Source organism: Pithys albifrons, chromosome 1 (assembly GCF_047495875.1).
Source record: "Pithys albifrons albifrons isolate INPA30051 chromosome 1, PitAlb_v1, whole genome shotgun sequence".
NCBI lineage: Eukaryota > Metazoa > Chordata > Aves > Passeriformes > Thamnophilidae > Pithys > Pithys albifrons.
This window is the reverse complement of record NC_092458.1, coordinates 80,435,550-80,461,399: the sequence shown is the minus strand read 5'-3', so window position 1 is coordinate 80,461,399 and position 25,850 is coordinate 80,435,550. Positions and strand designations below refer to the sequence as shown.

General features: G+C 38.6%; 1 protein-coding gene across 23 annotated transcripts in view; it reads left to right on the top strand.

The window, feature by feature from the left end:
- DLG2 (discs large MAGUK scaffold protein 2) overlaps positions 1-25,850 on the top strand; it is a 1,023,852-nt gene that overhangs the window by 942,645 nt on the left and 55,357 nt on the right. For all 23 annotated transcript variants that reach the window (XM_071556365.1, XM_071556356.1, XM_071556345.1 and 20 more), the window contains one exon: positions 22,952-23,128. In XM_071556365.1, the coding sequence (XP_071412466.1) occupies positions 22,952-23,128 (177 nt within the window). The remainder of the gene's footprint in view (positions 1-22,951; positions 23,129-25,850) is intronic.

Here is a 25,850-nt window from a genome sequence, read left to right as displayed (position 1 = left end):
TTCCACATCTCCACAACCTTCTCCATAGTATACTGAAGGTACCTTGTGTAAATTTCAATAAGTCCTTTGATGAACAAAGCAACTTGCTCATTAATCCATTATCTAAGACCTCATGAGTCAGGCTTTTCAGTTATTTATTACTTCAGTGTCACATCTACACTCATTACATTTCACATCCTTCACAGCTATGCTTTTCTGTCTGTGTGGAACTTAAAGTGAAGGGGATGGGATTTCGGCTGTCTAGGATATTCACTGTGATTAAAGTTACAGACATATGTTACTTTGGAGGGTTGAGTTGCAATGCAAATTAGTGAGACTCCACTGCTGAGTACTTGTTCTCCAAGAGTTTTGAGATACTAGTCTATCCCTTGAAACACATTTCCACTCTTGCAGTCCAGTTGCGTATTTCAAATGAATTTTTCTAGCATGATTTGGATTCAATTCCTTGTAGGTTTCAGAAAGAATGGGACTACACTCCTCTAAAGGATTACTCCATTCAGGTCCTTGCCTGAATATGCAAATAAATGGTAATTTGAAAAAATATACCCTTATCAATTATGGATTTTAGTGTTATAAAATTCTTCTCAGTTGAATAACATCACAATTCACTTTGATATAAAAAAATCATCACAATAAATTTTCATTCATTTGATGATCTGTTCAATTTCTCAAATTTCATAGGACATCAGTTAAAACATAATTAAACCATTATGAATGCCTCCTGCTTCCGGTCTGTCTTCTCAAACAAATCACCCTACGTAGTTAATTAAGTGTGATGATTAATTTTAACTACTTGGAATCCTGTTTCTACACCAAATAGAACACACAAATAATGCTGTTTCAACAGCATTTCTTTTGGATTCTTGTAAACTGGAGACAAAGAAATGCTTAAATTGCACCAAGGCATGGTAGTATGATAGTCCCCATCTTTTGATGTTCGGATTTTTTTCAGGCTCTCCCAGACCTTTGTAATAAAATAAATCTTTTCACTGCTGTCACATCACTCCTACCTTGTTTTAAATCCTGTTCTCTTTCTTATCCTTATGCTGTGTAGGCAAGAGATAATCTCATTTTATTTGGTAAACCTTTGGGTTTTGTTTTGCAAAACTCAAGGATGAGCTGCTTGTCTTAATGACAGGGAGCAAAATAAGTGAGCTTTGAGATAATCCCATTTGGTGACAGTCTGTGAAGAAGGCTAATGCTTTTTTCTTTTCTAGGATTTTTCTAGTATTTGATTTATTGTTTGCAGCAAATACTGTACTTTATTCCTTTTTTCTCTTAAGGGAAAGACTATGAGACTTCTTTCCATGACATCATCTTTTAAGTGATGTATTGATTTATTTTCATTGATCTCATTGCACAGTGTTTAAGGAATTGACGTTGCCATTCAGCAACGTGGCACACCCTCAAACTAATACAAAATGGGTCAAACCTTGAACTACCACTCTCCATACTGATTAGCTTTCAGTGTCACTCAAGGAGAATAGAATTCTTGGTCCAAGTAGAGAAGTTAACAGCATGTATAAAAACATTGTTGCTGATTGATGGGGGGAGAAACTTGGAACTGACTTTGTTGAAACCATTTTCCAAGGAGGTTGTGGGAGTAAGCAATCCTCAGGCAGCAGGGTGAGGATGCATAGACAGAGAGCAGAACTGACTCAAATATTACCTCTAGAGCTGAAAGAAGTGCACTCAACTTTCAGGCCATTTTATGAGCTACAAGCACCATCTTTGTCATCACAACATGTCATAATACATGACCCATAGAGGGTGATCCAAGGTGCTTAACTTAGTTACATAAATTCTATGTACAGTAAATGGAAGTGTTGAGTAAGGAATTCAGTTTTGCTGTGCTAAGCAGGGAGTTTGGCCAAATGCATTCTTAATGAATGTCTCTTACAGAGCACAGCAACACCTTAGGGGTGGATTGGGTTCAGTCATGCTGCCCTGGGTTTGGTTTGCAGGAAAAAACTAAATGCTGGAATATATCTGAACTGTCACTCTGCTGAAAGCCTGGCTGCAGTCTTTGTATTAAGTACCAACTATTCAGAAATTTAAGACCAAAGTTGTACAAGTGAGAATAGTCACTTTATTGAGCAGCAATGTTTTTTAAAATGTAAGAGGAAGAGATGGTAGTGATGATGCCATTCATCAGATTTTGCAATACACTTTGGCCAGGGCATATTCCTTTTCCCTGCATTATTGCTGTTTCAGTCAAAATCATCCTGGAATCACTGATGACAGTCAGGACAGTTCATTCACCACAGAATTTCTCAGACACCAGCTGAGGGGTCACCACCAACTTCTTTCTCCTAAATTTTAACCTTCCTGACCCCTTAGTCATACTGTGTTTTCAAGAGAAGGGGTGAAAAATGTCCTTTCCACAAATGGCAACCTGGTGGTTAGGGCACTTTTTGAAAACAAGGGAGTTCTAGGTTTGAATTCCTGTGTGCTAAGAAAACTGCATTTATATCTCCCACTTCCTCAATCAGTGGTGTGGCCAAATCTTGCATTTCTCATACTCAAATAAATGTCTAACCAGAAGACTACTAGAAAGAGGTAAATGTCATATCTGTGTTTTTGAATGGGAGTGGCCTTTCCTATTGTGGTCTTTCTGCATTCACTTTTTGTATGTTTGTTAGGCTTATCCAAAGCATTGTAAGATTTAAATATATAAAATAAGGTTTAAATGTGATCTGGATATTTTCTTGCTTTAAATGTAAATTCCATAAACATTTAAGTGAGAGAAAGAGACATCCAGCTTCTCACAGATTTGTGAGAACAAATGTAGTCTAAAATACTTGGTCTACTGAAGGGAACAGGAACTCTGAATTTTGCAGTAGGGCTTTGGTGCTTAAATCCATCTACGTTCATTTTAGGCATTAAAAATTATCAGTCTGAATCTTATTTTCAGCTTTGAGAAACCTATCAGTCTCCAGAAAGTTTTATAATAGACTATATTCAATATCCTTTTACTGTACTTACAGTGGCTATCAAAGACATGAGATTAGAAATGGTCCTGATTTTCAGGATCATCTGAAGTTTTCTGAATAATGATCATCAAGAAAGTCCAAGGCAATTACAATCACATTCATAGCTATAGCTAAAATCACATGCCAGCTGCCATTTTCTCTCAAAGAAGCCCTTAAACTAGCAGGCCATTTTAAAGATAATATCAGTGATTAGCCAAAAAAAGAAATCATACTTTATTTGTGAGCCATATTGACCTTAATGAATTCAATTCAACCCAAAACAGGATTTTCAGCTGCTGCAGTATGATATGTTGGATATGGCCTTACCTCGCCAGCAAAATGATACTATCTCTAAAAACATGTTTCTGTGGCACAATTCTTTGGGTATGACTATGTAAGCCTGACAATCTAGCAGGGCATTTTGTACTCAGGGCCTTGACTGCTCATGCTGCATTGCTCACTTACTCCCAAGGTCTCTTTTGGAGAAAACAGCTAGTTCCCTTCAAGGCCAAATGTGGATAGCTTGTTTTTAGGACAGTTCACTCCAGAGATTTCTTTGGGGATCAGGGATATGACATCCCCAGGTCTGGATCCCTTTACTTGACAAAGTCTCGTGGACTTGAGGAGGTGCTTGTTTGGGACATGCAACACTATTCTGGTGTCATGCTGTAAAACATGGTTTGTGAGGCTACAACATACTGTATACATTGCTTCAGCCACTTTGCAGAAGAAGAATACTGCAGTCATAACTAATCATTTCTTAGGGCATAGGAAATTACATGGGCTCAAAGCAGCCCTGAGCCCGGTGCTAAGCTGTGTGGGTGGTGCATGCACGAGGAATTAACCTTGGACAGTGGGGTTGCAAACCAGTTGTCAACACTGAGGATTCTCTGGTGCAGATATGTCTAGCTGTGTAAATGCATTCTAAGAATAAGGCATCTCCACCTTTTTATAATTAGCTTCTTTTAGGAAGTGTCCAGATTCCAGAAGATCTTCAAGACAAATATCTCAGTCTTGAGGAAATTTGGTAGACAGTGAAACTGCTTGTCTGGGTTATGTTGATTCAGAAACAACAGGGTATTTTTACACAGATATCAAGAGTTTTAAGAGCTGCTTTCCCCCTCCCCAGTATAATTATTTCACATATGTCCAACACGTTCTGTTCAATCTGTGTCTTCTGAGGATCAGTTTCATGACATTTATAGTGAATATGTGCTGTTGTTTCTAATCTTGCATCTCTTTAAAATTCTGCAGACATTGCAAAGGACCCAGCAGCTGTTGCTTTAAAATGCAGATAAGTAGGACACTATGCCACTCACGGGTGCCATCATTATAGACCCATGTTACTGTTTTCTGTCAGCTAGAAGTTAATTACTTCATTTTTTACCTTGTCAATCATTTAGCAAGAGACAAGAACAAAGATATCTTTAGGGCATACACGACATTTTTTTTTCTCCAAGTCACTTTTTGCATGAACATTAGGATGATATTTCTTCTATTTAGTTTATTTGAATGGTAAGCACAGGAAAATGTTCCTTAAACATTTCCATAGATGTTGTTGCCGCGGCATTTATTTAACTTCCAATTATAATAGTTTATTTTCCCAGAAATGAAACATTTTTAATAAGTTTTGAGAAACGTTTTCCAGGAAATTTCCCTTCTATTCATATCTTTAGCCAAAGGCAAAAGGACCTAGTTTCATAGCAGGAGATTGTCTCTAAAAATGAAGACTACTTGGATTAACTGCAAAAAGACATCAGATGTATCCAACTGCAAAAAGAATGTAGACAACAGTTTGGCTAAAATCTTAATGTTACTGTGCTAGGGCAGTTAAATGCTTCCCTGATACCTGATGCCATCAGATCTCGGAAGCTCAGCAGCATCAGACCCGGTTAGCACTTGGATGGGAGACCTCCTGGGAATATTGGGGGCTGTAGGTTCTAGTCCCGAGGACTTCCCTGTCACTGTCCAAGCTCGCTCAGCCGTGGCAGATGGACCTCAGGACTGAAACGGTGGGGCCAGTTCTGCGCACGCTGAACCTGACCTAAAAAATCCACTGCGCAGGCTGGAAGGGCACACCCACGTGGGGAGAGCCCTGCCCAAATCTGCGTTGGTGAATCCTGGCCATACAGTAGGGTAGAAAGATGCTCATGTAACCTAACCACACTTAAGTAGGGGTTTATTTAATTCTTGTAGGCACTAAACCTTGTACCAATGAAATTCTATAACAAATAAACAAATTTTAGTTTTGCATTGAAACAATGAGTTAGTAAGATTTATGTTTTCAGGAATATTCAGTGCTCTTAAGTCTGTGATGTGTTTTCTATCATTGTATTTAGTGTAGTCATAGAACCACAGAATAGTTTGGGTTGGAAGGTCGTCTGGTCCAATCTCCCTGCAATGAGCAGGGACATCTTCAACTAGATGAGATTGCTATCATACAACACTCCTTGATAGTGGAAAACCAAAATACTTAATAAAATTATTTAAATTACTTTGATTTAAAATTCTTAGTAACTGTGCCAAGACTTTCAGATAAAAATTAAGTACACCATCTCTTTAACCATCAGAATAAAGAAAAAGGGAAGGACATTATGTGAAAGAAGTGATTGATAATAACACAAAAATAGTCATTTCCACCTCTCAGTTAGTGTTTTTCATATCACTAAACTTTCCCTAAAGGAAGAACTAGGTGAAGAACAGAGATATAGATAAGGACTTACAAAGCCTGAAGAAAATTGTCCCTGGAGTGAATCCCAGCTGTTTATGGGCAGTTGTATCTCAAATGGAGTTTCAGGTTGAATTCGTTAGCTGGATTCAGCTAATATGGCAGGGCATAAACATAAAAGTTGTCTTTTACACAGGTTGTCACAAGCCAAAAGACTACTGTTTCAAGTTGTATTAGTCAAACCCAAGCCCCAGTGGTATAGGGGGAATGTGTGAAAGTGAACATGACCACCAAACTCAGGTGGACCAGAGCTGCTTCCCATCTATTATTCTGTCTCAAATTAAAATAGCTCTTAATGGATTTTTCTCTTCCTTGGAAGATCTTTTTAGGTCATCTATATTTTTAGGGTCTGAAGCACCTACTGGTTACTTGCAGACTGTGTACTATGTTAGTGGCAAGATTACAATTCCTTCCATTTCTTGTGTTGTGAGAACAGTGAACAAGTGTCCCTTATTCCCTCTTTCCTGAAATTCATACTTTCATTAATTTAATTCTATTCTTTTCTTGGTCATCCCTTTAAAGCTGAGGAGGCTTTGTCTGTATAGTCTGTTCCTGTGAGAAAATTGCCCTTATTGGCCTCTTTGGTCCTTCTCTGCCTTTTCCAGGTTCTCTTTGGGATGAAAGGATCAAGACTGTTTGTAGAGGTCTTTGAATGTCTGTATCATGGTGTAATAACAATTATTTATCTTGGGTTCTTTATTCATTTCTTTAAATTGCAGGTACAAATTGGCCATTTTCATTACTGCCAAGCACTGAATTCATGTTTTCCTAATAAAAACACTCAGACTCTCCAGCACCTTTTCCCTGAGGAGTATTTGCTTAGCTAGTGTCTATCAGTATGTAGATTTACTAAGGACTGATATTCCCTATACTTCCCTATGCATTTATTCACACTGAATTGGGTAGAATCATAGGATGGTTTGGGTTGGAAGGGACCTTAAAGATCACCTAGTTCCAACCCACCTGATGTGGACAGGTATGCTTTCCACTAGACCAGGCTGCTCAAAGCCACATCCAACCTGGCCAATCTGGGTAACCTGTTCCAGTGTCTTACAACCCTTGTCGTAAAAAATTTCTTCTAATCTCAACCTTACATCTTTCAGATTAAAACCATAACCCCCTGTCCTATTGCAACAGACCCTACTAAACAGTCTGTCCCTATCTTTTTTACAAGCCTCCTTTAAGTATCAAAAGGCCACAAGGAAGTCTCCCTGAAGCCTTCTCTTCTCCAGGCTGAACAACCCCAACTCTCAGCCTGTCTTCACAGGAGAGGTGCTCCAGCACTCTGATCATCTTCATGACGTCCTTGGGACACACTGCAACAGATCTTTGTCCCTCTTAGGATGGGGACTCCAGAGCTGGAAGCAGCACTCCAGGTTGGATCTCATCAGAGCAGAACAGAGGGGCAGAATCACCTCCCTCAACCTTCTGGTCACACTTCTTGTGATGCTGCCAAGCATACAATTGACTTTCTGGGCTAAGACTACACATTGCCAGGTGTATCATCAAGTGTTTTCTCATCCAGTCACTGGATATTTTAAAATTTTTACAAGTCTTCTGAGTCAATTTTTGGGGTTTTCACCCATAATGATATTTTAGTGTCTCCTGTAAATATTGCCTCATTTTTCATCACCTTTTCTTGATCTCTTATGGAAATTACTCTGTTGTGAAAATGAAACCATTTTTTTCCTCTTCTTTAGGCATTTACTAATCCATTCACTCCTAGACCACTATATATTCCTTTTGCATTTTATGATGTTTTGGTGAGGGAGTTTGTTTTAAGATTTCTGGTAATCCAGGTAATACTTCTGGTCTATGATTTTAATGCTCATAAGGAAGTCAAGGAGATCTACCGGTTACTCAAGTCAGATTTAATTTATTTGTTGTCTCCTGTTAAAAAACTGGCTCAGTATTTTTCTCTTCCACATGTTTGAGTCATTCATCTAATCCTGGTAATTTATTGCTATTCATTTTATTGATTTGTTATTAAACTTTGTCTACTGACACATCAAGTGCAGATGGTTCCATTGATTTGACACATCTGAAAGGCTCTTCTGTGGGCTCATCCTTAAACACATTCTGTAGCTGATTGTAAATAATTCATTTAGCTTTATTGCTATGGCCTTTTCTTTCCTCAGCTTTCTTATTACACCCCTATGCCCTGTGTAATTGGTATTTAGTTTCTGAATGCTCCAAAATCCTGACTGTAGTTATCCTCACTATTCTCCTTTGTGGCAGGGAAATGCCATCTATTCTTGCTTTATAAAGACAGAGGCAGGGTCCCAGAGAGACACTTGGCAAAGGATGTTGACTAATGAAACACTCAGGTTTGCAGTTCCTCAAAAATGTCTCCAGCTTTGAGAACAGAACTCCCAAGGACTGATCTCAATGATTAAAAGGTATCAGCTTGAAGGGGGAAAATGAATTGGATGCCGGACTGGATTCATGGCAGCAAGCACACTGAGTGTTGGGATAGCTACAGTAGCCAATCAAAACAAGGTAGGAGAGATGTGTCTGAAGCTCCAACTGCTGTTGGTCTCTGTGATTCAGAGCTGGAAGGCAGTCCTTGCTGCCAGGCTTCTTTTCATGCCCACCTCCTGTTCTAGCAGTTCCTTCAGGCTAGTCTTATGTGAGCTGCCAACAAGAATTTGAGGAGGTACAAGAGTATGCCAAAGGTAGTGACAATAATGTCTTAAGGCCAGGACATCCTTTCTGTGTCCTGTTTTGCACCTTGGTTATGAAAGAATTTGAGGTGGCACATCCTCTCCTCTGTGTTCCTGCAGAGCATGGCAATGCAGAGCCATGTCTGCCACAGTGGCTGGTGGTCTCTGAACAGAGAGAGAGCCTGGCCTCAGGCATAGGCTCATGCTGGAGATTAGCTGAAAGTACAGACATCTCCACTGCAGCATGCAGGAGATCCCTCATCCTGTGTAAAGGGAGGAATATTAATACGAATTCTTTTTAAAAGCAATCAAGAAAATGAAAAATCTCAACTCACCTCACCAAAGGCCAGTACTGCAATGGAACTGCAGTTAGTGGCAGTAGATTGTTGCTACAGCTGTGGGAGATACAAGGGTTTTCAAAAGCAGCCCTGCTACTGGAAAGAAGATTTTTTGAAATTATCCCTCAGAGGCAGTCCCATGCTGCAATGAGGGTTTGCTTAAAAAATGCCTTTCAGGTGAAGAAGATAGTGCCTATATCTACTGTTTGAAGGAATGGAAGCTCTTGCTCATAAGTTCAGTAAAGGATTTTAAGATACAAATTTTTGAGATCATAAGGCAAAGAAACCTTTGAGGATAAATCAAATTTCATACATGTATTTTTAAGGTGATTTTAAATTCAAATTGATTTCATCACATTATGTCTTGTACTGACTTTCTTGTTTACATTTAAAAAATGAAAGTTGTACATCACAATACAAAATCACTCTGTTTAGAGTCTTTCCACTAACTTGGTTCACTTTACAGAGCTTACTGACAAAACAAAGCTGTGGAAAGGAAACATTTTATATTTTGCTGAAGAAACAGTTATTTCCTTAGCTAATGTTTGATGGCAAATACTCAATTAATGAGACAGCGACCGAACAAATATTTAAAATATAGTATTCACGCTGCTAGTTGGAAATTGTGTTAAACAACCAAATGGAGTTTGATCATATGAGGCTGCAGATCAGAATGGTAGAGCTGAGCATATGAAAAACGTTTGGATATTGATTTAGTCAAGTGATTTAAAAATCATTTACTTGGGAACCAAGTGCTGTGGTCAATCTGCAAACTTAAGACAGATTCAAAAAGGTGGTCTGAAACTCCTATTTACACTATTTATTGCTATTCATGCAACACAGCACTTTCTATGCTATAGCAGCTTTCAGGTCACTGAAGTAATATTAATCATCATGCACAGCCCTTGATCAAGGAGACACAAGGGTCACCCTGGTCAAAATTTATTTAATATAACATTGACACATACATGGAAACTCCATGGTGATTGTCCTTCCCTGTCCTCTGTGAGTTTCCCCAGCTCCCTGAGATGTCTGACAGTTCATGTACTGCCTGGGCAGCATGCTTGGTACTGGGAATCGCACTGCCTCCACTGTCTTACTGGTGAGAGTCATCACCTACTTGCAGGGAAAACTGGCAGCAAACTAGAGAGTTTAACTCGATTCTCCTTAAGCCAAACATGTTCATAATTTGTCACCTGGAGATATTTCAAGTGTTCGTGTTTTTTTTCATCTGCTTTATTAGTTTTTTAAACACTGAACATTTTCCATGTCCTTTCACTTGTAGTCACTAACGCAAGTCATGCCAGACAATTTCAATTTCACACCTTCTGTATCTATTGTCTTCTAAAGAAATGATGTCAATTTTGGTTTGCAACTACCCTGGCTCAGAAAAAAAGTGCATCTATCCAAGTGTCCTTTCTGTGACACTGGTTAGCAGCAGATGTTCAGGGAGCATATAGGAACAGGGCACGTATGGTCTGATCCTCTCCCTGCTGTGCACCACAGCCTTCTCTGAAGACAGCATCCTTGCTCAGCCCCTAAATCACACTACTAAATTCCATTTCTGTTTCCAGGTTGGAAGTGAACAAAGTCCTATAGCTTGCAAATGAGGCTATGAAATATTGAAAATTCTAAGAATTAGTCCAGGCAAAAAAGCTTGTTGATTAATATTTCAAACAGCAAGATCCTTTTTGCTGTTCTACCTGGATGGCTTTTACACATCAAGTGAAAGAAAAACATCCCTTCAGTCATAAACATTTGTTTGTTCCCTTTCTTGCTTGTTTGCTTTTCCATGACTCCCTGGGATATCAGAATAAAAAAAAAATAAATTAAAAAACCACACACACATTTCAGGTCCTATTCTGTTATTCTGTAAGATTCAATTCATTTTAATGGCACAGTTTTTGTGTAAGCACATGCTAAATTACTGTAATTTATACTTCAGGCTTTTCTGACAAAATGTGTAGTATCAACAAATGCTTCAAAAGTGGAATGGAATGAAGGGAAGAGAATATTAAAGTTGGAAGGGACCATCTATTCCGACTGCCTGACCAATTCAGGGCTGAACATAATATCTTGTTAAAGGCATTGTATAAATGCCTCTAAAACACTGACAGGTTTGGGGCATTGACCAGCTCTCAAGGAAGCCTCATCAAATACCTCATCAAGGCTAGCAAGCAAAATAAAATGAGGACATTTTTGGATCAGCCCATGGTGAACATGACACACAAAGACATGCTTGTTAAACTGGTCTCTTCTGCAACCAGCTACAAAATCTTTTTGTAGTGGGCAGTATTCAATGTTTATAAAAAACAGAGGAAAGATTCCAGCATAGCCTATAAGCCAGTGAGGGAATTACTGGTTTTTTATAGCTGTCAGAGACATAAACTAGGGGGTTTTTTTAATTGTTGCCTCAGTCTTGTATTTCCTGCATACACAAATCTAACATTAAAAAGTATCATGTTTCAGCTTCTGGCATGACAAACTCATTTGATTCAGGCTTAAGAAATGGAAGTGTTATATAAAGTTTCAAACTAAACTGAGTTTTTCACCCTGAAATGTGCAGTTAATTTCTTTCAAGTAATTTTGTAGAAATTATTTGCCTAGGAGCATTATCAGAAAAGCAACTGCATCTGTGAATTATTTTCTACTGTGGTATGGCACTGATAGGTCTAAGTACATGTAATCTGCTTGAAGTTGGCCAGATTATTTGAATGCAAAAGAAAATTTGGTTTAGGATTCTGACTCAGGAGACTGCTATTATTACTTTGCCTAAACTTAAGTATATGGGTTTTAATAAACAGTTCCCATCTAAAACTAATTGCTCAGTAGAAGTAGGGGCTCATGGCAATTTTTTTTCTCTGCAGAACAGAGGAACGTCTTAAAATCAGGAGAAACTTAAGATAGTATAGGTAGAAGTTTGTAATGGCAGGGCAAGGGAGAACAACCTGGTTTTCCAGCAAGTTTTATTTTTAAGCTTTTTATTGCCACAAGACTCATTTCAAATGAAGATAGTAAAAGGAGAGGTCCCAGTTCTGTTGCTTAATATCCTTGCTTAAGTCAGGAATTACACACAGAATGAGGGAGTATCCTCATGGGCAACACCATCAAAACTCTGAGTTTCATTCATGACAGCAGGAACTGATCCTAGTTCCTGGCTTATCCTAGCTCCTAGACCATCCAAGAGCAAGCAATCCATGCTCTTCTGTTACTTCATCTTGTCAGCCTCAGAGCAGTTTAAGGCAAATTCTGTCAATCTTAAAGCTGCTTAGGGTAACATTTTCGAAGCGATTTAGCGATTCAAAGTCTAATCTTCACTGAAAGTTGACAAAACCTAGTCTCAGATGTGCTTAAGTGACCTTTAAAAATGGGGCGCAGGAACTTCTAATGTTACCCTTAATCCTACTTTTGAGCACATGTGAGCCAGGGCTCCAAGGGAAGAAGAGTGTGGATAATGCAATGGAGTCGGTGATGATTTGCAAGGAGCTCATTGCAGTGTGAGCTTAATTTTCTATTTAAGGGAGAGAAGCTAAGAATTTTAACATCACCCTCTTGCCACTTTGTTTCAGAAGTATTAAAATATATATCACTGCTGTTAAATGTTTTGGGTAATAGTGGTCAATCAGCACCTTTATCTTCAAAGTATATTTCTAAAGAGGATTGACAACCACACACATAGTGAAACCACCAAATCTAACCATTAACAAGAATTAACCACGTTGTTTTGACACTGAAGGTGACACCAAAGAGCATTGTTTTAATTTGTCTTTTTTGTTTGTTTCTGCTTCTGAATATTCTGGCAACTTATTTTCAAGCTTTCCTCTGTGAGAAGCAGATACTAGTGAAAACTGGTGTTGAACTATGCATTTGACTCGAGAAGATGGAGGCCTATAGAAAATATCATCTGCTAGGGAAACATTTAACCCAATCACAGAATAAAAGTTGTAATAAACCTCTTTATGAGAAGTTAAGTGTTGGCAGCTAATAGCACAAGGAATCTACAGAACTGGTTGGCCAAACAGTAAATCCCTTCTCACAGCTGCTGTTCTTCCAGGCAAACTTTCTGTTATTGCCATTACAGTTAGAAGATTTCAGCCTGAAATCAGGCTCAGGCCTGTGGTATTGTTTTGTGAAGTTCCACCTTGTAAATCTGATGTTTTTAGAGATTTTGTGTTTGGCCTCATGAAGCAGAGGTTATGGAGAGACACCTGACCTTTGTACCATAAAATTTCAGCATTAAACTTCAACAGCATTTGGATTTTTGCAAAATCACTCTTCAAAAAATCACCCTTTTAAAGAGGCAAAGTTAAACCCAGAAATTATTTGCATTGTTTCCAGTTGAAGTCTATGCCAAAACACAAAGGCAACCTCTGTAGGCAGCCTCCCACTGACTGGGTAAACTCTTAATGAGTTTCTCAAGTTTTGACCTAGAGACAAAAGGTTTTTATGATTTGTCAAACAGTTGCATCCAACAGAGTTTATGGATTTAGAACATTTCTCCACATTAGGCAGGATAATTAATTTCCATAATGATGTTCAGTGGTTTTCCCCTGTGTAGTTCCCGTATGCGTGGGGCATCTCATTATTTCAGCAGAACCTACTCAGCCAACACAATAACAATGGAAATTCAAATTCTGACTCTTTCACTGTCAAAGGACAGAATTCAAGGCCAAGCAAACAAATATCTTGACTTTTCCATAATGCCCTCTCTCATCAAACACAGAGCAGCCAATTTTCTATCTCGTTAATACTTTCTCCTAGATTTGCTTGTCTACACTTTTCCATAACTAGAGAACCATTTATTTTTCCCTATCAGTTTCTAAAGGTTAGAGTGTATAAGCAGATTTATGATATGAACAAAAGAGCACCTTCATGCTAGGAAGTTCTGTGGAGTTCCTCAGCTCTTACGACAGAACTAGTTAAGAATATTCAGACTGAATATGCTCCTGTGCTACATGTTGATTTCTGGGAAGAAAAAATAAAATAAAATAAAATAAAATAAAATAAAATAAAATAAAATAAAATAAAATAAAATAAAATAAAATAAAATAAAATAAAATAAAATAAAAATATGGCACAGCTGCCTGAAATTTGGCTGGTGCTCTGTTTTTGAGTACTAGAGGTGTTGTGCGTAGTCCATCTCTTACAATTTTTTGTCACCACTGTCTTCAAATTGTACAAATGATAAATGTGGATCATTTTTCCACAGGAAGACTTTCTCTTACTTAAGTTGTCCAGGTGTCTAATATCCTTGTCAAAAAAAAAAAAAAAAAAAGAGAAACCATCATATATCTGGATGGTAGTAATAATTATGTTATCAGTGGGGTACTTCTTGTGTGCTGCAAATTTCCCTTTGATTATAAACCAGTGGAAGCACAATGAATTCTGTGGGCAGCATGGTCAAAATGGAATTTTAAAAGCTGTTAACAGATACAAGTCATGATTAGTTCTAAAAGGAAGCAATTGCAAGCTGCAGAGTATCTGAGACAACTACCTAAAAAAACTCAGTTACCCAAAGCAGATCCTTGAGTTCTATTGTAACATTTAAGACTACTGTAGGCCAATTACTTAAAGAAATATAAGTTCAGTGCTTTTTTGCAGTATATTCTGTAGTAGTAGGAAGATACATTTGGGTGAAGGGAGGTATGGGGTGGCTACAGGCTGTGCTAACACAGTCATAATTTTCCCTCTCAGTTTCAATGTCTTTGAAAGAAACACCTACCTTCTTTTATTATTTTATTTTATTTTATTTATTTTATTTAATTTTTGTTTTATTATTTTTTATCTTAGTTTATTTTTCCCTGGGGGAAAAAATCCCTAAATGAATCTTCTCAGACAGCACATAAGTTACTGTGAAACAATTACTTTTTGGCTCCAGTGCCAATCCACACAACCCACAGGTTGCACTTTTAGGTGGATTACCCTATAGTTTAAAGTATCCCTGATTTGACATCCAGTCACATTTCCTTTCTGGATATGGTTAATCTTAAATGTCACAACACAGAAACCTGTGCTAAGAAACTGCACAAGTGCCTCAGAGAGTAAGCAGAGATGCAGTCAAGCAGTAGCTTCACTTAGTCTGTATGGCAAAGAAAAACTCAAGAATAACACAAATTTCACATCATTTTGGTGCCTAATGCACAGGCCAGGTCAAGGTCAGTCCAAAATTATTTCATTTCTTTAGAAAAAACAACTAAGTACAAACCTGGCCTGAGTTTTACACTTCAGCGTGAAATTTAAATTTCACTCACAATTTTGGGGTTTTATTGTGAAATTTCTCACACAAGTTCAGGGGTGTTGAAGAGGTCTTCCAGAATCAATGTGCTGCTACAGATCTTCTCTGGAGTTTTTCAAAATACCTAAGGCCATATCTAATTAGTGTTCTGACCCAAGACAGTCTCCCCATTTTAAAGAAAACCTCAAATCTGAGGGTCTGGGCTACACTGAATCCAATGCAGATTTATTTAAAAGCTTCTGTGTTTATCACAGATGAACTGGAGGCCAGATATTCCTAGTCAATACATCATGGTAAGGTCAAGGCACATGCTCACAGCTTGATACTGGTTTCAGATGTTTGCAAGCAGAAGGGCAATTCTGTCTTTCCCTTTTATGCCCTCTAAAATGCCACAGAAACAAAAAGTGGGTGTACCCTGAAAAGAATTCCCCTTCTGTAGACATGAGAGTAAACATGAAAGAACTTCACTTTCTCAAGCCATCTTATAGTTCCTGCTGCAAGGGGTTAAAGCCAAGCAAATCTGGGAATAATATGTCCATGTCCACAACTTAAAGACTAAAGCTTTCAGGTTTTTTTCTTAAAGTCAGTCCTTGCTCACTGTGAGATATTTTGCCTTTAACATAGTATGCTGTATGCTATGTATAGCAAGAGCATGAAGTGCAACCGGATGCTGGTTGATACTTCTGAAAATATTGACTTCTATTTTTCAGCACAATAGAACCCATTTCCTGCACAGAAATAAGCACTTGCTAAAGACACAGAAAAGTCCATCAGCAACACAGAGATTACAAGAGCTGACATTAAGGATCCTGGTTGGATCTACAAAATGAGCAGAATATGCCCCAAGGACAAATGGAAGTCCTCTTGCCTAATGTAAACACCATAAAGAAAATATCTCCCTCTTCTTGTGAATTTTTTCTAGAACCAGTGGTGCTGTCTCTAATCCTGTTTTCATTGAGTTCCATGTAATAACTCTCTGTCAGATCCCCACTAGAAGAAAAAGTATAAAGAATTACTTGGACTGAATGGAGAAACTGCTGAATGAAGTTAAGAAATAATATGGTAGCGAATGGAAAAGGCTTGGATGCAAACATGCAATAGGATTTGCTGTAGTGGGGGTGCCTTAGGAGCAGCTACACTAACACCATAAACTACACATGACTGAGAGCATCCCCCAAGACTCTGTGACTAAACCTTCCCTCTTCCTAATTTAGAGGCTTTACTCCTTGTCCTGTCTCTACATGCCCTTGTAAAAAGTCCCTCTGCAGCTCTCCTGAAGAGTCCTTTAGGTACTGAAAGATCATAGTAAGGTTTCCTTGGAGGCTTCTCTTATCCAGACTGAACAACCCCTACTTTCTCAGACTCTGTTCATAGGAGAGGTGTTCCAGACCTCTGATCATCTTTGTGTCCTCCTCTGGACTCACTCCAGTGGATCTACATCCTTCTGCTGGGGGCCCCACAGCTGGATGCAATACTTCTCTCCACCATAAAAGAGAGGTGCATTCAAACTGTTCCTGAGGACTGTCCCTGACCTGCGATAACTTCCAAAGGGAACATGGTAACCTTGTCACAGTGCCCTGGTATGACTGATTTTGGTAACACAGATGCTGCTAACATTGCCCCTCTCACCCTGACTGCAGTACTTAACGTTGAGGGGATCAGCTTTGTGAAGAGTCACAACATCACTAAGAAAGGGAAAAAGAAGAAAAAAAAAAAGAAGAACGGAGAAAAGAAAATAAAGAGTGAAAAAAAAGAAAGGAGAAGAAAGGCAAGGAATAGGATAAAGCAGGAATCATGATATCTGTGATTGACAGGTCAAACCTTCAACCTTTTTTGTTAAAACCACATTGTTTTAGTATATTCCCAATAAAAGCTGTTCTTCCAAACAGTGCCCCTCCCACTCTTTCAGCAGAATGACAATGCATGACAGAATCATCCTGCACACAGCGGCTATTCCAGCAGCCTCCAGTCACAGCAAGCAGCACCTCAGAGCTTCCCACACCTCCCAAGAAGAGAGCAACCTTTTTTGTATGCTGTACATGTAGGATTTACCTGTTTGGCTTCTCCAGATGGAAATGAACCTGAGAGAAGAAGTTCAAACTCTTTATTGACACACCACTATGTGAAAATTTAACCCTTTTAATAGAATCTTAATTGTCTTACAATGGATGCTTCTATCAGAGAGCTGCTGTGCTCTCTGTTGTAGCTATAGCAATGAATTAAATTATTGTTTCTTTCATTTTCTTCTAATTTTTTCTTCAAATTGAGCCTGCCAGGGGGTGGAAATAAATCTATTACTAAGAGTGCAGAAGAGACAGCTATGAAACCTGAGATCTGATTCTGACTATGATGCTGAATTACTGTCTAAAACCAGGGAAATTATTAAACCTCTGTGCACTGGATTTCTCCATCTGTAAAACAAATAGGGCAGAGGGTAGGATAGATGTGGCAAAGAAGGAGAATGTCTCCCTTATGATGATGCTGTGAAACCTGATGTCTGAGAATCTCAAAGAAGTTTTCAGAGAAGAGAGTAATAACCTTAAATGGTGCACATGCAGATACGCTGGCAGATCACAGAAGAGTTAGGACTATTTACAGAAGCTGAAGAACTCTCTTGTTAAATGTTGTTGTCATTTCATAATCAAGTGAATGACAAAAAACAGTCTGTAAATTTATGTGCAAACTCCTATCTGTGCCAGAAGAAGAAAGTAATTTCAGAGATGCAAATAAAGCTGCCACGCAGCACCTGAACTGTGCCAAATTACTGGCCATAGTACAGTTATAAGGGAAAGGCAGGTTTTGGTTTTTTACACTGAACATAGGGGAGCATTCAGCAAAGTAAATACATTAATATCCCTTGCTTTGTCAGGAAGATTTTGCAAACTACTAACTTAAAATGGTGTTTACAGCATTAGCTGAGGAAGCTAAGAGGTTTCTCTGTTAAATTCCCTTTTCTGCTACAGGCTTAGGAAGATCACTTAGTCTTTCTGTACCCAATTTTTCATATTATCAATGTTGGTAACAATGTAGACATTTTGGGTGTAAATAGGCTGCAATACATGGGATTGCACAATGAATTGATTTTCTGTTTTGTTACAGCCAATATATTTTCTCCTATGTCACACATTTATTACTCTGACTGCAAGAATAGATGTCCTTAGAAAAACAAATTTACTGCACAAGGCAACTCAGCTTTTGGACATACCTCAAATGCTGAGGTATGCTAAGTGAAAGAAGTAAAGAAGATGTCCCTGGTTTAGTAGCCATCACTGCCATGTAGACATCTCACTGCATACCAGGCAGCATATTACAGCTTGGCAATGGCAGTATTTTAATTCCAGACAATTTCTGAGCAATGAATTTGAATGCTGTTGTGAAATGCTTGTTTCATTTTACACTGATGTTGCTTCCTAAAAAAGATTAAGAAGCACCCAAGCACAACAATAAAACCTGTTAGGTTCTATCCAAATTACTGCTGGGATTAGCCTAGTATACTGATCAGTTCTGAAGTCTGGAGTAATATCAGGGAAGCAAGACTCAATCTTAAATATAAGCTTTTTCTTAACATTTGCACCTCCTGCTTCACTTCTCAGGACTGTATTTCTTCATTTTCTACAAGCAGGAGGCTTTCGCCAAGGATACAGCAACGGTACTTAGCAAAAAACGAGAACTGAGGGAAAAAACCTTAAAAGCGTTAATGGAAATTTGGTGCATATACCTTATGCCTTTGATAATCACACCCACTCTTATTGCTATTTTTCTAATAAGGGAACTAAGCCGGCCAAATCATGATTGTACCAAATCTGTTTCACTAGTTAGTACCAAACTCTGTTCCCTATTTCAATATTTTATTCACATCTCACAGTAATCACTGGGTTTAACCTCAAAATCTGTTATCTATCTCATCTAACCCAGGGTGCTGTTTGTGAAATGCACTGTCCAGAAGATAGTAAACACGAGTTTTTCTGATGCTAGTGTGATCACAACATCGGTTACACCTCTAAAATGGAAGTTAAATAATTCAAACTGATTTCCTTTGCTACTAAAAATTGACTGTCCCAATTCAAAAGTAGACTTAATCAGCTGGCTTTGAAAAAAAGCCTTTCTGCCACAGAGAAAGTCTTGTAGAGCTTTTGGTTCTGTCCTATATAATCCAAAAAAGAGCTGAACAGTGTATTTAAGCAGCTAACTGAGCATGAAAGACACCTGAAAGGCAAAGAACTGTGCTTTAAGTAAGAACTGTGCACTTTTGTAAGTTGTGGAGAAGAAAAACGAAACTTAGTGTTCAAGACTGTCAAATAAATGCCATTGGAAAGCTATAAGTTTATTGAGATTACTACTTTTTAATACTGCTGTGAAAGACACTAAACATGAGTTACAGCTCAGTGCCTTGAAGAACTGCCCAAGCAACCTGCAAATAAACAGACTCAACTATATGAAAGTATATAGCCATATTAGCAATTTCAGAAAGCTCTTTAGCTCTGCTGAACAGGCTTTCCAGTATCTGCACTGTTGTGCTTGCATTCTGTACAGACACCTCTAATTCATAACAGAAAGACGGACTGTGACATGTCTTCTTGTGTTAAATCCTCTGGTTGTTTTGAATAACACTTCTTTGCCATTTCTATTAGACATCTTATTTGAAAGAATACTTGTCTGATCCTTCTCTAACTGAAAGGAAAATGTGGAGTTCATCTCTCAAAGAGGGGTGATGAGTGCTCTTTACAAGGGTGGGTTTCTTGTTGGACTGAGTTGTTTATGTCCTCTCCTCAACACATAAAATTCAACAAAGATGATACTGTTTTTCAGCCTTTCCTCCAATATTGCCCATGGCATGGCAGAACCTACTTAAGGTGTCTAACATACTTTAGTGTTATCTTGGTAAAGAAGTTTGCATAGAACAAACAGTCTTTGTTGAGAGCTGAGCTTGACTCTTTGACGAAAGTTTCAGTGCTTGCAGAATGCAGCATGGTATCCTGTAAGACTTGCATGTCATTATCTAAAAACATGAAAGAGCAAAGCAGAAAAGGCATCTTTTTTTGCCTTCCCTGCCCAGTTCCTTTGCTGAACAAGAGGTTTGGCTGCATTCATTTTGTGTCACTTCAGCTGACACTCAACAGATGTAGAGGTGTTATTTTCATATGCATCTGCAAGACTGAGCACGAATGGAACTAGATGCTGCTCATCAGGTAGAAAATTAGAAATAATATGTCAGCCTTTTAAAGTAGATTTTGCAATTGAATGTGTAGCCAAACTGCACTTGCAGATTGGGCTGGTGAAGATGAGTATGCTCAGGTCTCTCTGTGCCCAAGGTAGTCATGTTCACTTTGACATGCATACAACAGTGCCTAGAGTTAAGATCTCCATTGTCTTATAGCTGGGACAATGGCCAGCTTGCAAAAGTGTGTTTTACAGAGCCAGAAATGTTCTCAAAGTTGTAAGCTCAAATACAGCTCTGTGCCCAACTTAGACCTGGCTCTTAATTTGAAATGTTTATGAAAGAGCACTGAAGTCAGCTCTCATGTAATTTGCATTTGCTAATGGAGTAATCAACATCTGTAGAGCATCAGCCACAAAATCTTTCATTTGGTGAAAAGTGTGCTCAAAAATTCTCTTGTCTGAGAATCTATAATCTCATTTTAATTAGCATTGCACATGATTACTCCAATCAAAGTGAGTCAGTGGCAAATATTGCCATCTGCATTCATCGTTAGCATCAGCCAGCATGATGGCAGTTTGATTTTAAGTCAACACATGGGCTCTGAGGTGCAAATGTCTGTTCAAGGACAAAGAACATTGTCTTACTTTCTTTCTACTACTTAGCTTTTGAAACACAACCTTAATCTTAGAAATTGCCAAATACGGAGCACTTCCAGTACGGCAGGTGTTTTACAGCTGGTATATGGCAATCTTGCTTGTTCTCTGCAACAGAAGATATTGTCCTTCATTTTGGGTGATTTAATTGTGCCTGGAATTAGGATTGTATGACACCTTCATAGCACTCAGCACGGTTGCCAGCTGTGCTGTTAGGGGGTTTGAGATGTTGATAGGCTTCCATGGCAAGGTACTCAATTATTCAGTGTTTAATGCAGTGGTAAAACTCTGACCCTGGTGTACCGGAAAGGGCAATACCAACAGGGTGATACATTGTATGTCTGTTTGGGTATGAACTGTAATTTTCCAGAGAGCAGGTGTCATTAATTGGTTAAGCAGAGATATCTCATGCTACTTAACTACTTCCAGATTTGTAAACTTCTTCATCAATTATCCTCTCAGAAATCTCTATTTGAGAAGCAGCAGAGGATAAGGATCCTTTATGAACGTAAATATTTAGTAAGATATAGCCAAGTTTTTAAAGGAACTTTTCCACTGCTATAAGGCACTAAATTTTTCCAAAGGTTAGATGCATTCCAAAATATTTACCAAGAAAGGTACAAGCACAGCTAAGGTTAGTGATTATGTAAAATTCAGCAGTCTTCACCCTCAGAGAAGGGAAGTTCTGGGCATTTCTGAAGATGTTAGTTCAGGACTGTAAACTCTGTAAAATAAGATATATTTCAATAGCATTTTTCCTCCTAGTAAACCAGAATTTCCATGCAGAATGAGTGTTTGTGAGAGCTTTAAATTATTTTGGGTGTATAGTCACAACTATGATAATGTCTTTTAAAGTTCTCATCATTATGAGAGGTAACCTTGAGTGTTTTAAATCTACCCACAAAGCTGCTATAATCATTCTTTGTAATTACACTACAATGCACAACAATTAATTACATCAAATCCTTCTCACAAAAGTGTCTACGAGTGAAGAGATTGCCATAGCTTTATTTCTGACAATAAAAGAGAAGGAATTATTAGACACATTAGTATTTTACTAATCTAACATTTCTGTAGCCAGGTTTATAATCCTATCATTTTCCCTATAGGAAATAAACCTAAGTTCTTGACAGGCATGATCTTAAAACAGTATTTTACATGGGATAAATATGTCCAAGTATTTTTTCCTGTAAGAAACCAAGATCTGGATTTTTAGCTAGGTAACTCCAATGAGTGACCTCATTTACAGTCTTATTGGGATACATGTGCAGGGCCTTCCTCTGAGAAACTCAGGTATATCTACCCTGAAGACTGCTGGTGTAGGTGCCTGGCATAGGACTGGATGAGGCTGAGAATTGATATCACTGTAACTTGGTAACAGAGAGCTCAGGGCAGGCTGAAGAACTTTCCCAGGATCTATGTTGAATACTTCAGCAGCAAGTTCATGCTGAGCTATTTCCAGGCACGGTTTTATACTCAAGTACCTTAAATCTGGCTCTCAGTTTATGCTTATGGAGTCCCTAGACTTACATATACTTCCTAAGCTAACATACGTGTTCTGTACATGGGACTTCTTTGTATAGGCATACCCAAGGTGGAGGTCCACTTCAAACTGGTGGAAAACATCTTCAGCATTGAAGGAAAGAGATAGGGCTGCTTGAGTAGGTGCTACAGCACAGGGCAAGTGAACAAAGGGAGTGAAATCTGTGGCACTATCTACACCCTGGGTGCATTTGGGGCGTGTATGTCAGACTAGCACTGCTCTGGTCAGGGCACCTTTCTGTTTAGTTTCAGGTTTCAGAAATCCATTGTGTTCAACCCAACACAACTCTAGGACATCAGCCAAAGCACTTGAGTGGGAATAATCAAGAGATTCCCTTTGAACTCTGACTTCTGGTCTGAACTAGATGCTAAGATATGTGCATCCATTCACCTAAAGAAATGCCTTACACTGAATTCCTTGGTTTGGTCCTTGTTTAGGTTTCTTGTATTTAGTTCTCCCAATGCACCCTTGTCTGCCAGACACCCGCTGTCTGAGCACAAGCTCAACAGCCACACATGGCTGTTGGAAAGTTGGAAAGGAAGCTTTTTGGGAAGGAACAAGGGTTAGTTGTAACATAAAATATGATTAGTTGTTCAGAAGAAAATTTTCCTGAGACTGATATAATCACCTGTCTTCATATCTTTAACTCTGTTCACAGAGCCATGTTTGACTATGACAAGAGCAAAGACAGTGGCCTCCCAAGCCAAGGACTCAGTTTTAAGTATGGAGACATCCTTCATGTTATCAACGCCTCAGACGATGAATGGTGGCAGGCGAGGAGGGTCACTCTGGAGGGAGACAGTGAAGAAATGGGAGTTATACCCAGCAAGAGAAGGTGAGTACTGCCTCCTCCTTTATGCCTGCTTGGCCAATATGTTAAAATATTTCATTTTTTTTCCAAAGACAGGATGCATCAATCTACTGAAAGAGTTGAGGAAAATACCATAGTTATTTCAAGAGTTGGAAGATACAACTTTTGCTGTGAGGCTTGAGAAGTTCAGGCTTTTTAACTGTACTGAAAAGAAACTCAAAAGGTGACTCAATTATAGGGCATTAGTAACTTCACAAAGAAAGAGGGGAAGGGGAAGAGGTCACCATCTACTAAAGAGCTTCAGCAGAAAGAGGAAAAACTAGAACCCAAGACTGGAAATTAGCTCTGAATTTGAAGTGGAGCACATGTTTTAATGTCAGGGTGATTAGCCATAGCATCAAACTGTAATGAATGCCTTGACATTTTCAAATCAAGACTCTGTTTCTTTCTTTTGAGACACTAATAGAATTAAATTGCTCAGATTGGGTAATGTAAAAAATTATGCTAAATTATATAATGGTCATCTTTAGCTTCAAAATCTGTTAATTTAATCACTGCCTGCCTGGAAACTGATGGATAATCAATATAATGGAAATTTTTCATATCATGTAAATGAAGGAACTTCCATGTGCTCTCCAAGCTAAATCTGATTCTTTGTTTGTCCATGACTATTCGAGAGAGACAAGACATCTGAATCTCCCTCATTGTTTGTATTGTTTATTCTGTCTAGATGCTTTCGTAAAATTGGCCACAAGCCTCTGATAGTATCAGAAGGAGCACATGAATCAGTATTATTTCCTGCCTCTGTTGATAGTTGCTATAGAAAGGTCAAGAACTGAAAGGGTAGGAGGAAAATGAAACTGTCAAAACATATTACATTTCTCTTTTGCAGCAATGCTGTCACACTGAATATAAACTTTATATTCTTAGCTATTTCAGCTTTAGCATTAATATAAAAAATTATCATACCCATTTTTTATGGTGGGGAAATGGGATATTTGATGCTCTAAACCAGGTAAAAGTAAACAGAAAGGCCATTAAATACCTTGTTGACATGAGCACTGCAAGGACCTTATTTTCTCTAATCATGACCATGTTTGAATAGCAACCATACCTGGTTTTTCAGCAAAGAGCAATTTTGGAGTTGTATAATAGATAGAAACAAAAACTAGGTTATAACTTTTCGGGTGGAAAAATGTACTCACTAAACAGATCTAGTCTGTAGATATTGAAAAAAAATACTTGACTGCTATTAATTGTTACAGTAAATACTGTTATAATGATGTGATTGGATCACACATGGGAAAAGAGGAAAGTTTATTCAGTTAATAATAAGGAAAGTATGTGGACAAAGCTCACTTGCAGTGTGGTAGCTACTATGAAAAACTACAAGAAGCTGTCTTACATAATAAAATAATTATAGAGGGGGAAATAGCAAAGCAAAGCAGCCAGTTAAGACATGGAATTGTATATCTTGGAAGATGGAGACATTGTATGTGCCTAAAGCTTATTGGGTTACCAGCACAGTGGTGTTTTCAAAATCAAAAGGTAGAGGTTCTCTAATCAAGGTCAGGCATATAATAGAGCCTAGGAATAAGATGTGGCTCAGGAAACACTGAGAGAAAACAGAATGGAAAAAAAAAATAAAAATAAAAATAAAAGACAAGGCAAGGTGAAAATAGGTTGGTTAGAGACTAAAAATAAGAGTCTTGAATTTTAAAGATGCAGGTATAGTTACCATGCTCTCCACTTGTCATCCTGATTCTTCACTAGTGAATCTGAAAGGCCTGGAAAAAATCAATGGCATCTGATTTTCTGTCTGCATTAATATAATATGATACACCTGAGCTGGGGGAAGGAGCTTGCTGGTATTTCATAAGGTTTCAGTTGCACAAAGTTATTTTTTCCAATGCACTGTAAAGTGAGTGTTGTTTCCTTTCTGTGGCTTCTGGATGATTCCTCAGAGCCAGTGAGACTGCTGTGCTTTTGCCAGCATCTTCTGTGGTCATTTACACCACCCAAGGAGAGAACGAAAAATATGCATGGGGCTGAGTTAAAGAAAATAAAGCTCATCATACTTGACAGAATGTGCTAATTCAGAGTTGAATTTCCTCTGCAGGTGTGGGTTATTGACTATAAGAGGCTGTATCTAAAACAGTAGGTCTGGTATTCATCTGACCAAATATAGGCTACTATGTCATGGAAATCCTCATTTAAGCTATTGACTCTAGAATTCTATGTCTCTTTTACTTTATATGGGATTATTTCTATATGCATTTGTCCTAGTTCAGCTGGAGGGACCAGCTAACCCTGTGTGGTGGTGATCAAACCTGTGTATTCCACCCCCTCTATTCATTCCCCAAGGACAATGGGCCATTAGCAGCAGCTGCCCAGGGAGCCATTATCACTTCACACCCAGCCTGAGGGGGGCGGAGCTGCTAATGGGCCATCAACAGCTCAACAACCCCTGGCTCCCAGAGTTAATCACCCATTGTGTGAGTCCCCGCCCAGGGGGAGGGACTGAGTGCTCCCTGAGGGTACATGAGTGGTGGGTAAGAAGACCTCGGGAACCTTCTCGTCGGATCCAGAGCAGCAGCAGGACCTCGACAGCAGGAGATCATCGCTCTCGCCCAGACCACAGCCCTCGCCTGCACCAACAGGTTTTTCTTTTCCTTTTGCTCTGGACTTGGGGGAGCCACAGGGGTCTCAGCACAAGGGCAAACAAACCCCCTTGGGTTTGTGCCCC